The sequence below is a fragment of the Coenobita brevimanus genome, chromosome 98 (genome assembly GCF_032717465.1).
Source record: "Coenobita brevimanus isolate Jiangsu-jjx chromosome 98, ASM3271746v2, whole genome shotgun sequence".
Taxonomy (NCBI): Eukaryota; Metazoa; Arthropoda; class Malacostraca; order Decapoda; family Coenobitidae; genus Coenobita; species Coenobita brevimanus.
Window position 1 is genome coordinate 23,087,682 of NC_137051.1, and position 13,673 is coordinate 23,101,354.

The 13,673-nt window shown below is 43.3% G+C and overlaps 1 protein-coding gene across 1 annotated transcript in view; it reads right to left on the reverse strand.

Annotated features, from left to right (window-relative positions):
* The window catches only part of LOC145413998 (calcium-activated chloride channel regulator 1-like), a 201,799-nt gene that overhangs the window by 40,594 nt on the left and 147,532 nt on the right, over positions 1–13,673 (reverse strand). Inside the window, exon 12 of the mRNA XM_080283567.1 lies at positions 9,186–9,286. Within this exon, the coding sequence (XP_080139693.1) occupies positions 9,186–9,286 (101 nt within the window). The remainder of the gene's footprint in view (positions 1–9,185; positions 9,287–13,673) is intronic.

Sequence of the window (13,673 nt, forward strand, 5' to 3'; positions counted from 1 at the left end):
GGAGATATCTGAGACCACCAGCAGAGGTCTCAGCAGTGCTGCAACGATGGTTCCCATGGAGACAACTGAGATCAGCAGCAGCAGTCTCAGCAACACCATGTAGATGGCTGCCACGAAGACAACTGAGACCAGCTGCAGAAATCTCAGCAGCGCCAGGTAGATGGCAACCACATTGGCACCCGTGACCACCAGCAGCTTTCTCAGCAACACCGGGCAGACGGCAGCCTCAGTGTCAACCGTGACAACCAGCAGCAGTCTCAGCAGCGCCAGGCAGATGGCAGTCACGGAGACGCCAGCACAACGCTCACCGAAGTCACCGTTCGCCATCTGGAGTCAATCCGTGCTCAGATCCATTCTGCAAGAAAATGGAAGCTCTGCTCCAGTGTGGTTCATGCAGCACCTGCCATGAGCTTGAAATGTTGTACATTAATGCCATCAGTAAGTCCGGTAGGTGCGCTCACTGTCGATATGAAAAGGCAGCCAACAAATTCAGAACAGCCAATGACATGATCCCCTACATCGTCCCAGAGAAGCTGAAGTGCCTCACATTCCCCGAGGAAATGTTTTTTGATCAGCCGTATCCTGCCTCTCATTCATGGATGCCGTCTAAGTTCCAGTTGGAAGTATGGCTACAGCAGTCAGGCGATCGCCCTCCCTAAAGATGCCACATCGCTGGCACTCGGCTGCCACGTCACGTTGCTGAAACTGTCATTATCATCATCCGTCACTCAGGCAGTGAATCTTCTTACTGCGACTACCACGTCAGATGTCAAGCTGTTCTGGACACACTGTTGTGGCTCCAGCAGAATAAGCAATACTACCAGGATGTAGAGATCCAAGCCAATCGCCTGGCTTTGCTTCTGGTTGATGGAGTTCCTGAAGACCTGCTGGCAATGGATGACCGATCAGCCAAACATGAGTTGGACAGACAAATCTGACATACAGCAGCTAGATACGTACGTGTTGTTTGTTGGCACGATGGTGCAACCGTGAGAGACCGAGGCCCAGCACATCCAGCACAAAATTTCGTCCCCAGTGCTGTGGCCCAAGCATCAACCAACTCCAGCAAATGAGTTATCAGAAGTCGGCCTGTTCATCAAGTGCTTCTGCAGACTGTTTCTGAAGGCAGCAGCTGACATGTCGACCCATCAACACCACGAATACGTGTCATCCTGTTCACCGATTGGCTGAAGCATTTGATGTGCTTGAAAGACGGCCGCTTTGCGCATCATTCGCGCTCCAGATATTATGCATGAAATGTCCTCCAGCATAAGTGTGCAACTGAGTCTGGCCATGTGTTCATGTGGATGAATGAGAAAGAGGCAGCCATGAGACAGCTCAAGACTTGCAAGCACTTATGAGGCACAGAAACAGGGCCACCGAGCACAAGGTGTATCACTAATTCACTACAGCAGCACAAGCTGCAGTGGAAGCACACAGAACAATTCGAGTTACTGGACTTGACTGAGACCCATGGCCTCTCCACGTTCTTCCTCACAGTGAATGCTGCTGACACACACTGGCCTGTACTGTAGAAGCCCATGAAGGTGCACAAAAAGCCAGATGCACAAGTGGCCGACATCATGATCGATGACGCTGGCTATAATGGACGCGGCATGCAAAACATGTCAATCAAGCTGTCAAAAATGGCACGCAAAACATGTTAATCAAGCTGTAAACTCCCGTGGAGTGGACGACCTGGCCTCTGATGAATCCCAGCTCATCAACACCATCAACTGCCATCATTGATGTGCTGTTAACTTTTCCTTAAAAAGAAGGGCGTGTGGGCATGCAAGGTTGACTTCCCGAAGGCACTGCAAAGTTCATCAGTGTTCGTTCAGACAGACCACTGTGATCCACAATACAAGGCAATGTGGAATGACCCATTCATGAACAGTTTCTGCCGAAGACATAGGCCCAATATCATCGAGCCAACACAATCAAACAATGCACATCATAGCATACTGTGTCTATCTGACGAAGTACACCACAAAGAATGAGCCCAGAAGTCAGATGTTGACTGCCATTTGCGAGATGCTGCAGGCATTGAATGCCAGGTGCCAAGACTGCTGAGGTTCAAGCATCTACATGAAGGCTCTAATGTCCAGTGGCGCAAGCCAAGATATCACTGCTCAGGAAGTATTGCATCATTCCTTGCAGCTGCCAGCCATACTTACCAATGTCAGCTTCGCCACAGCCAACATACAGCAGCGTGTGAAGAACAGCAACTCACGTGTCACATCCAAGTCAGATCTGCAGAAGTATACCGAGTGTCATCAGTCTGAGTCATCAGTGTCACTGTCTGAGTATATTAAGCAGTTAAACCTGGACCAACACATGCACTGATGACACCTGGCAGTGCCACGTATGTTTCAATGTCCCACGGTGAATGACTCGTCAGACAACAAGTATGATGAGTACTGTAGACTTCAGCTGCTGATTCATAAGCCACACCACACCAGCAAAGAACTGTACAGCGAGCATGCTACCAAATCGGCGACGCTCAAGAGGTGGATTGACAGCAGCGGAGCAGCCTCTTGGGAAGTTTGCACTTGTGTTTCTGGAGATCTCCCAGTTGACTCCTCATGATCTAAGAGCAAGTCGGATGAAGATAACGATGACTGTCCTTGCAGCGGAGCATCCAAGTATAACTGGATGATGGCCAGCCACCCAAGCGATGCCAATCATGTGCCAGACGAGCCCAGTAATGGGAGTGCTTACGACCAATTGGCGGTCTACAGTGCCGTTCCTGACATAGGAGAACAAGCTGGAGCATTTGTGGACAATCAAAGGTCGTCCTGCAGCATCAATGTTGTCTTGCCCAACAATGTGGACTCGTCACACTTGAATGACCGCCAACGAGCCACCTTTGATATGCAGATTCGTTCAGTTGAAGACAGTGTAAAGCAGTAGCTTCTCATTGTCAATGGCAGCGCAGGGACAGGGAAGAGTTTCCTCATTTCCTGTGTCCGCAAGCACCTAAAAGAAACCTTCACTAACGAACATGAACACAGAATGGCTGTCTGTGCACCAACAGGAACAGCTGCCTTCATTATCATGGGTGAGGACCTGCATAGATTACTATCGTTGCCTGTGGCACTGAGCACTGAACTGCTGGCACTGCAAGGCAAGGCACTGCTTTTGCTACGGCAGCATGTCTCTGGAATTCGTCTGCTGATGATCAACGAGATGTCAATGATTGGCCGCAAGCTGCTCCAGGACATCGACCTGTGCCTCAAACAAGCATTCCCCTACCAGGGGGGCAGAGCCTTTTGGTGGTGTGAGCTCTGTCTTCTTGGAGACTTCGGCCAATTGCCTCCAGTTTTTTTCATAAAGACATGTGTTCTTAAAAAATTAGACATGACATCATTGGGAGAGTAACTCTCAAACTGCAAGGGTAAATAGGAATAAAAATAAGGAGAAATACAATGCAGCCGAAGATTATTGCATGTCTATCCATCTTTATCCAGACTCCTTTATCTAGGAAAGGATGGCCGCAGATTAACCGCCTCCATGTCACTCTGTCTTCAGCCATGTGGCTGCCTTACTGCAGCATACATACCCCTCATATATCTCTCCACTCCATCCTTCCATCTCACCCTCAGACTCCCCATTCCCTATCCCATTCCATCTCACTTAGGCCTACATACACTCCTCTAGCCAGTCTTTCACTTTCCCTTCTATCCACGTGGCCAAACCATCTCAAGATACGTCTCCTAATGCTTTCCAATACATCCCCAGCACCACGAAACACTCCTTCACTTACTCATTTGTGTGTCTGTCTCTTTAAGCAACTCCACATACTCCTCTCAGATAACTTATTTCCGCTGTTCTCACTTTTGACTCGCGTGCTTTCAACAAGGCCCAAACTTTACTCTATCATAAAATAGAGAAGGGATCACAGTAATCTCACGCACCAACTTTTCACTTCCTTGCGCACTTTCCTGTTCTTTATCACTGCTATCAGTGATCCGGCCACTTTTCTTTCCTGCTGTACACTTCGATGTACATCATCCTCCAAACTTCCATCCTTGTTCATTACACATCCTAAATGGTTGAAGGTATTCAGATTTTCCATTTCCTAACCATCAAACCTTGTTATGCACCTTGTAACTTAATTTCTCTAAAAGATCATAACTTCACTCATAGCTAGCCTACACTCACTTTAAGATTCGTTTTTTACACAAACTTCCAAACTCAATTCACCAAGCCTTGTAATGCCCACTGTCTTTACGTAATAATACATTATCATCAGCAAACAACAATCTTGGCAATTTCCATGTACTGGAAGAAAACTCATAGTATAAATTAAGCGGCAGGAAACACTTTGCTTGATTTACTATATATGCAACGGAAGGAACAAAGGAGGTAGAATGAGTATTGAGGACTAGGGTTATTATATACGCTGACCCCTCGAGTAAACAAAAAAAGTTCACCTTCTTGGAGCTGTTTACTTATTTATGCCGTGGAGTATCCGAGCTCTAAGAGAGATAGTAAGGTAGTTATACTTCCTGCTAAGTTTGGGTATAGCTTAAGTGGCAAGCTGAAAAACTTGTCAGTCTTCCTAAGCAGAAGTGGTCTCTGTTCAAAGAATCTGCGAAATAGTAAGTGATCAACGAGTAATGCGATTCCAGTCTCAGAACGCTCCACAAATCAAAACTAATTTACGAGCTGGAATGACTATGAGAACTTGACTACATAGAAATTAGCCCAACAGTAATGTACAAAAACTTAAACTAGCTTTGGAAAGATTTGAGAATACAGTATGATACGTGTCCACTAATGAACAACGCGTAGTCAACATTCCTAGGAAAGAAGAGAATCTTCAACTGTCCAGTAATCATGAGCTTGCTATGGGATGATTGCGTGCACTGAAATGTCGACACTTGTACGAACCAGAAATATATTTGGCGTACAGTGAGTTTTTACCAGCCGCCATGGCGAAGCTAGTATTGTTTTCAGTTTGTCCGTCTGTCTGTCTGTGTGTCTCTCTGTGTGTCAGCACGATAATTTCGCAACCGCTCAAGGCGTTAACACAAAAGTTTACAGGAGTGCAGTAGGGATGAAAATCTCGGACAAGTTCGAAAGTAGGTCAAGGTCAGGGTCGTATTCAGAGCCGCTCTAGATATGTATCGGCTCGCGGCTGGTGTGATTCTGCCCTTAGGGGACCCTCTAGTTTTATTTAATCATTTTTTTCGCACATCTCTTAAGAGCGATTCATCGAGAAGGTTGATATAATGAAACTTACCATACCAACAGTGTACATTACCCAGCACAGCATGGTGTGATCGGTGAATGTAAAGTAAGACTACACCTATCAGGGTGATGTCTGACTGATCTACACATACTAGTTGAAATTCCAGCCTGAATGACTGTTAATTAGTCCATCACTTACAGCATATTCTTTCCTACCAGACGAATACGTTGACGTTCTCACACAGGCAACTCTACATACGTTGTTGAGATTCAGGCGAGGTAGGTATGTATTTTGTGACGCTGAGGTTTTCTTGATGGTACAGTTACACAATAATATTTCCTTCGGTTTACTAACAATATGGGTTCTGAAAGACCTATAAAAACTTACCACCACTTGGTTCCTTCGGTTTACTAACAGTATGGGTTCTGAAAGCCCTATAAAAACTTACCGCATTAAGCTACAATTGTTCACAGCTCTTACTCAGCACTTTTTTTTTTAGAAAACATCCAGACATAACAAAATGCATACTAAGGAGTCTCGTGAGATATACACTGACAACTTACGCGGTAGCAACGATAAAAACAACTAATGCTAGCCTACCCAAACTCACCTTTACCTGAGACAACGGGCAACAAACAGTGAACTCTTCCATCCAGGGTCATAAGAAACTACAGATCAACCAAGCCTGTGATGACCTCACAAGGCCCTATGATAACATGCCCCCCTTCTCTCCCCTTTATCCGCTCCTTTCGTCTAATCCCCATCTTTTCATTCTTGTCATGCCTTGCTCTCTTCCTCTTTTATTTTCCTTTCCCTCCCTCAGGCTCCCATTCCTTCCATTATTCTCCTCTACACTTTCTTTATCCGTCTCCCTCTCTACTCTACCTTCACTCACATCTATCCTTTCTTCTTCATTTATTTTTTCCCCTGACTCTGTTTCTTCATTCCTTTCCATCTCACTCTCCCTTCATTTTCAGCTCCCATCTTTTCCGCATTCTTCCCTTCACAGTATTTTCTCGTCCTTACTAAAAACATCTGTGTTCATTATTTTTCATTTTTTTGGTTGTCAAAGTTTTTGTTATCAGTTATGTAAGTGTTAGTGTTGTCAGTGTCAGTGACGTCACTGTGTTAATGTTGTCAGTGTTCTAGAACTATCATTGTTAGTGTTATCACTACGTTGGTATTTTCATTGCGTTAGTGTTGTCAGTGTGTCGGAGTCGTCAGGGTGTTAGCGTTGTTATTGTTAGAGCTCTTATTGTATTTGCGTTGTCTGGGTGTTATTGTTGTCAGTGTGCTGATGTTGTCACTGTGATGGTGTTGTCGCTATGTGTTGTCAGAAATAGTGTTGTCAGTTTGTTAGTGTTGTCAGTGTGTTAACGTTGTCACAACGTTAGTGTTTGTCAGTGGTAGTGTTGCCAGTGTATTAGCGTTGTCACTGTTAGTGTTGTCAATGCTAGTGTTGTCACTGTTAGTGCTCGTGTGGTAACTGTCACTGTGTTAGTGCTGTCACTATGTTTGTGTCGTCACTGCAGTAGCAGTAGTAGTAGTTCCCTAGGCAGGCTGGCCGAACAGCCCCGATTCCCTAAGGAAGGCCACGGCCGAGACAGGGCTTTCCCACGGAGCTCTCAAGAAGTATATGTTGTGTTGTTGACGTAGATGGTTGTGTGCAATGCAGTCTTCCATAATGTGCTTAATAGTATGGGGTGCTGTGTTGCATCCTGGACAGACATCAGAGACGGAGTCATCCAGTCACTTCTAATAACTCAAGAGGGCTGGATGATGCCCACATCTCAGCCTGGTCAGGTGAACCCTGTCCTCACGAAGGAGGTAGGATTCAGATGGGTGGATATCAGGAGGTCATGCATGCAGCTGTGTGTTGTCTCTGAGTGACTGAATGGAGCGGCGAGTGATTTGAACATGGATTTGCTTCTGGAAGCTGACTTGAGGCGGACGAGGGAGCAGAGATGACAGTATTTGTGTATGATATCGTGTGCTGGGTGTTGTTTTGATGTTCCTTGGTGTGTGTGGATGTGCTGCCATGTAGTGTAGTGGATGGTGTGAGTTTGTGGAGGCTGTGGCAAGAATTTGCGTGCCTCTCATGTTTAGATGATCCTTGGCTTTGAGGACTTTGGTTTCTTGGTGTAAGTGGTCTGTACGTGTAGTAGTTGTGCAGCCTGTGATTATTTTTAGGCCCTTGTTCTGTATGGACTGTAGGGTATTGTAGTGTGTTTTAGTGAGGTTAGAAGCCCAAGCAGGGCTTGCATAATTCATCACTGAACGTACATATTGTTTGTATACTGGGGGGGGGGGTTTCTTTGTTGTGTCCGAATGTTGTATGGGCAGGTGACCTTAGGGCGTTGAGGCTTGGTGTTAATTTATTTTTAATGTTTGTGATGTGTTGTTTAAATGACACTGATGTATTGTATGTTACACCAAAGATTTTGTGTGTGTGTGTGTGTGTGTGTGTGTGTGTGTGTGTGTGTGTGTGTGTGGTAGGGGAATGCTGTTTATGGTGAGTAGTGGTATGTGACTATGATCTGCTGTCCAGTTTGTGAGAAGGGTCACTGTAGATTTGGCTGAGGCTATTGTGAGTCTGTTTGTGGTGAACCATTCGTGCGGTGTATTGAGGTAAGGTTGGAGGATGTGTGCGGCTGTGTTTGCTTTTTTGGTGCATATTGTACATGTAAGCGTAATCCTGAGGTTATTTCTTGTCGGAAGTGTGCCATCCATTTTTCCCCTGTCTCCTATAGTTTTCGAGTGGCAACCCTCCGAAAATTGGCCTCAGTATCCCTAACAACCAGTACCAGTTTTCAAAAATGTTCCTCTAGCTCCCCAGGGGTTCGCTGGAATCGAATGAAAGTTTGCATGCTTATAGACATTGACTAGTACTACAACTTTCTACAATACACCTATGTGCTACATTGGCCAAGTTAGAGGTTAAAGGTCATCAAATGAAATAACGGCGAAAATGGCTAAAATCAAGACTATGGTTGCTCGAAATGCTAAGCCTCCGAAGATTATTGAGGCATTGACATGACTCGTGGGTGGAATGTTGCACTGGAGTACCTCCTTATCAAAATGACATTTAGTGTTGAAACTCATTTCCTGTCGCTGTCAGTACCACCCAGAAGTTGTATCTCTAGTGGGCCATTCCGCAAATTTCAAGTTCCCTAACTCCACAGTGGGTGAACGGAATCGCATGAAACTTTGCATGCTTATAGCATATATCCGCCAGGTCAGGGGTCAAAGGTCAACAAGCGCAGAAAATATGAAAAGCATGAAAATTACGGCCTTGCTTGCGCGAAATGATAAGGCTCCGAAGATTATTAAGCCAGAGTCATGATTCTTGAATGGAATGTTCTACTGGAGTATCCCCATACAGAAATAACTTTTAGTGTCAAAACCTATTTCCAGTCGCTGACAAAGCTTTGTCTTCTTAGAGCTGGCCATCTTCATCTACAGGCTAGTTCAACATAGCTTTAATATCACAATACGTTCACTGTTGACTGTAAACTTTCTTCCTAGAATATTATATCTGTATTCCATCATCCATCATCTATATAATCCTCTTCTTCCCCATCAGGAGCATAGGGGCCTGGAGCTAGGCTACTGAGTCCCTATATTTAAGGCAAAGGTAGCCAGCCTCGCTAGACCTAGAGTGGCATTATGTGAGCAATAAACCCTAACTTATCCTCGGATGTAAGTCCTTATGAGCCTCATCTGGTTAGAACCCACTAGACAACCAAGCATCATTTGATTATATGGCTACCATCCATCACAGTAACTGATTTCCGGAGTTACAATAAACAATTTGGCTTATCACTCAGTGTCTGGTCATCTATAAACAAAGTATATCTAATATATGGATGGTTGGCATACCCAATTTGCCAACGTAAACATTCCTCGAGCTTATTTTACAAACAGCAAACTGATCTTGATAATATTATAACATTCGCTATCTCCATTAGATGTACATTAGTGTACCTACCTGACAGTGGCTCCTACTACTGGCTTATCCCCTTGTGTAACCCTGGCATACACCACCACGTGCTGCGTCGAGGCATCCACATCCTCTAGGCCGACGTTCATCTGTGGGGGACGAAACAGTTTGCTATTGTTTATTATATCTTTTGTTTTGTTTTGTTCTCCTTTGTTTTAATGGGTCAGTAAAGGTGAAGTATACTACTTTTAGCTGATTATTCTTTTCGGTCGGTTGTTATTGTCGCACTTCGGTTGCATTTTTTATTAGGTCAGGTCATTTTATTTAACAATGAGAAAGCTTGGGTTGTAAAGGGATTGAAAATTTATTTGCTAAGTTACGATCGCAGACATTTCTGTTTTTCTAAATAATGAAATATGGGATTAATTGCATAGATCTTTGGAAAATTGTATTACACTTCCGGAGAAAGCGGTACATTCTTTTTTTATCTTGTAGCATTTTCACGGGGCATTAGTTAATAAATCACTAAGAAACACTGATAATAATTATCTTATTATGGATAGGCTTGCCAAATCTGTCTGAGCTGTCATAGGGGTTCTAAAAAGGTGTCATCACTTTAGCAAAAATATCGGCAACTTTTTATGAGTGCATCAAACTTAGTGTCAAGATGAAGCTACCTTACGAATGAGTAAGTCAGTTTCCAACATCTCATAATATGACTCATAAATATCGTCAGACTGCTCAGTTCTGGTAGCTTTCATGACTCAAGAGATCTGTCATTACAAATTGTGTCCCATATTGATCATTACATGAGTCTTAAGATATCAGCTGCCTAAAAGGCTCCATCTTACCTTCTCGCTTTTCTTGTTCTTGTTATATTAACAGTTCACTAATCATTCTTAATCCATATGAGAAGTCAACAGTCAACATTATTTCTGCCCAAGCGATAGGCTATAATACGGAGATTAGTTTAAAATGAAGGAAAGTTGTGTATGAGTGCATGGTGTGGAGCGTAAGATATGTTGTAATGCGATGTTAAATGCTTTTGTTGAGCATGAAGCCATATAACCGGGGAGGTGGGAGTCTATTAATTCTGGGTGAGTCAGTTAAGAATTTAATTAAGCAACTAGTGACGAAAACTAGTCCGAAAGCATTGGGCTGGTTAAGCTTAGGAATGTCTAGCAACCTTAAGGCTTCACAGTTACATAACTCATGGTGTACTGTTCAAGAAGACTGCCCGGTACATGAAATTGAATTTTCAGTACTATTTGTCATATGTCATATCATTCTCTCCTAGAGCCGTGCTGTCACCCATGGTCTTCGCTAAGTGTTATTTAGATTAACTGAAAAGCGAGGCAAATTAAATTCACCCATGATAAGGTTGCAGTTACCATTCTGTTGGAACATAAAGTTACTCACTTTTACTTGCGTGATAATCCTCATTAAATATAGCTTGCATGCAGGGAGAGAGGGAAGTTGAAGCCCAGGCTTCAAATAATTTACTGACCCTTGTAAGCACTGTGTGTGTTGAGACTGCTCAAAGTTTTCGTAGTCTGTATGTCAAAATTAAGCAGAAAATCTCTCCCAGCACTAAGGGTGTCCTGAAATGGCCTCTGCATACCGACAGTATGATTCCTTCTATAAGCCAGTCCGATTCTCTGAAGAGTGTTTTTTTATTAGTTTGGAGTCATTGCATTAAGATTTTTTTTTATTTTTAACCAGAGTTGCCTTTATCTGGGTTTGATCCTAGAAGGTGCTGGATAAGCTGCACAACGTGATTATTAAAGTTATCAGTGGTTATTTACTAAGATTTGTACCAGTGAGAAATCTGAGCAACAGAGTTTTCACATTTTCCTCTTCCTATGACCTCCAGTCTTTTAAACGCAATGTGTTCAGGCATCTCGAAACGAGCGGATGTTGATTTTGTTTTTCTTTTCTTTTTCCTTTTTTTCATGAAGGGAACAACTTTATGGGCTTCAAGCCTTTAGGTCCTTCATGGGTTTCAATATATGGACTGGAGGAATGTGTAATCGCTTTCGTCTGTGTGTTCTCCTGGGGAAGGTGATTTAAGGGAGGCTAATGGGAGCGGACTTGGTGGAAAGGTTTACTGATTACTGATAAACAGTTAGTATGAGTGACATTAAAGTCTCACCATAAATCCAGGATCCCTTACAAATATGTGAATGTTCCATTTCTCCCACAATATCCACATCAATATGTTCACATAACAAAGCACACAACTAATTTCCATTTCTACTAAACTGAAAGTTACTTTATTGTCAGTGCTGGCATTAAAGTCGCCAATAATTAGCCTGGATTCTAATAGGATTCTTATTGGAAAAGTAAGGTAATTAGATTTATATCCGGGTACACATATGCTAAACATATTAAAAGTACAGTTCTGTACATGTATCTTAAACATCAATGTACTGAAATATCTTTTTTAGTATGTCGAAAAGTTCATGGGGGGAAGTGACTTTGTAACAAAACATACAGGCGTGGGAGGATATTAGGTCGTATACAATATCAGGAAGAACGCAGAGTTAATGACGACCTAGGTTCCAGAGACAAAGGGGCCAGCGGACTAATATGTTTGTGACGCCCGGCTTTATGCATCAAGACGAAATATTTCGTTATTTATGTGCAGAGCTTCTTGCAAAGCCTCACAAATCTTCGTAAGAGTCACGAACTAGGGTCACAAATATACTGATTTTGTTCTTTCTGTCTTCATCATTAGGCCTAGTCATAACTCCAAAATGAAAAGTCATATACGAGCGTGTTAGGCATCCAAAAGGCTAAGTAAGAACAGGAGATGCTTCTTAAATATTAAAAATAGCATTCGACCTACCCTATTTGAATTACAGCATAAAAACCTTTTGTAGCACTTGGGCATCTTTCAGATTATATAAAACTCCACGGACTCGTGTTGCCCCATTACCACATAAGGCCAGTGGAGGGAAAATAGATCCATGGTTAAGCACTGGTCCCGGGTGAAAAAGACGAACATGAAAAAAAAAAAAAAAAATGATCCATAGGGAAAATAAAATGGTTCAGGGGGAAAAATATCTCCATGGGGGAAAATAAGCCCAAGAGGGGGAAAATGTCAATGGTGAAATAGGTCAATGGGGAAAATAGGTGCATGAGGGAAAATATGTCGAAGGGGGAAAATAGGTGCATGAGGGAAAACATGTGGAAGGTTCAAACAGATTCAAGGAGGAAATACCGGTAGGTCCAAAGAGGTAAACAGGTTCATGGGGGGAAATAGGTTCAATAGGAAAAGTTTGTCAAGGCAAAAGTAGATCCCCGGCAGGAATCAGGTATGTGGGGGATGGTACCTAGGGGATGTAGCCGGAGATGGGTTTATTTGTTAGTAGTAAATAATATGTATTTGATAACAGAAAACAGTAATAGATATCGACCTAATTCTCAGTCCACAAGGTCAGAGTAATACCTGGGAGTGTCAGAAAAATCATAATTAAAATAAAAATTGGCGATCGAGCGCGGCGCGACAGCACGAAAATGTCGGAAATCGCTTTGTGTGCAAATATGCAAATAACATTTTTTCTACTTTTTGGTCAAAATTGGTCACTGGACTGTGGTTGAAAGTTGGGGTATGGGTGGCAGCACTCATGATTAAAAAAAAAAAAAAAAGTCACAACTTCATCAGCAGCAGCAAAGAGACACTACACTTTCGCAAATTTTTGCGGACATTCAGTAGTTTGGGAGAACAGTGCTAGAGAAGGTAAGGAATGCACTGGAATATGAGATGAGTTTTTTTTTTTTTATGCGAGGAAGAAGGAACCAAAGGCCATGAGCCCGCAGTAACAGTTCCCTCCAAGAGAAAAACAAAATACAATAGAGAGCCAAATTCAAGATCCGATCATTTTGAGATGCCTGGACACACTGCGTTTGAAAGACTGGAGATCATAGGCAGCAGGAAATACAGATAGAGGGAGACAGTTCCAGAGCTGACCTGTTGCATAAATGAGAGACTGTGAGTAACGGTTAACTCTTGCATTAGAGTGTTGGACAGAAAAGGGATGAGAGTTTGCTGCCAGACGGGTGCTACGCGCCCGTCGTAGAGGTGGAGGAATGCAAGCAGACAGTTTAGAGGAGCAGTGACCATTAAAGTAGCGATAGAAAAGAGATAAAGATGCAACAGTGCGGCGAAGAGACAGAGGTTGAAGGGAGTCAGTAAGAGGAGGAGAGTTAATGAGACGAAAAGCCTTTGACTCCACCCTATTGAGAAGAGCTGTATGTGGGGAGCCTCCCCACATATGAGAGTTGTACTCCACACAGGGGCGGATAAAACCCCTGTATAGAGTCAACAATTGTGCAGGGGTAAAGAAAGAACGGAGTCGGCTTAGCACACCCAATCTCTTGGAAGCAGATTTTACAAGAGATGTAATATGATCTTTCCGAGATAAGTCCCGAGTAAATGAAACCCCAAGCATGTTCAAGGATGATGCAGGATTAAGCTGAATATTATTAAACATTAATGGGTATGCCTGTGGAAGATTTTGTCGGGTTGATAGG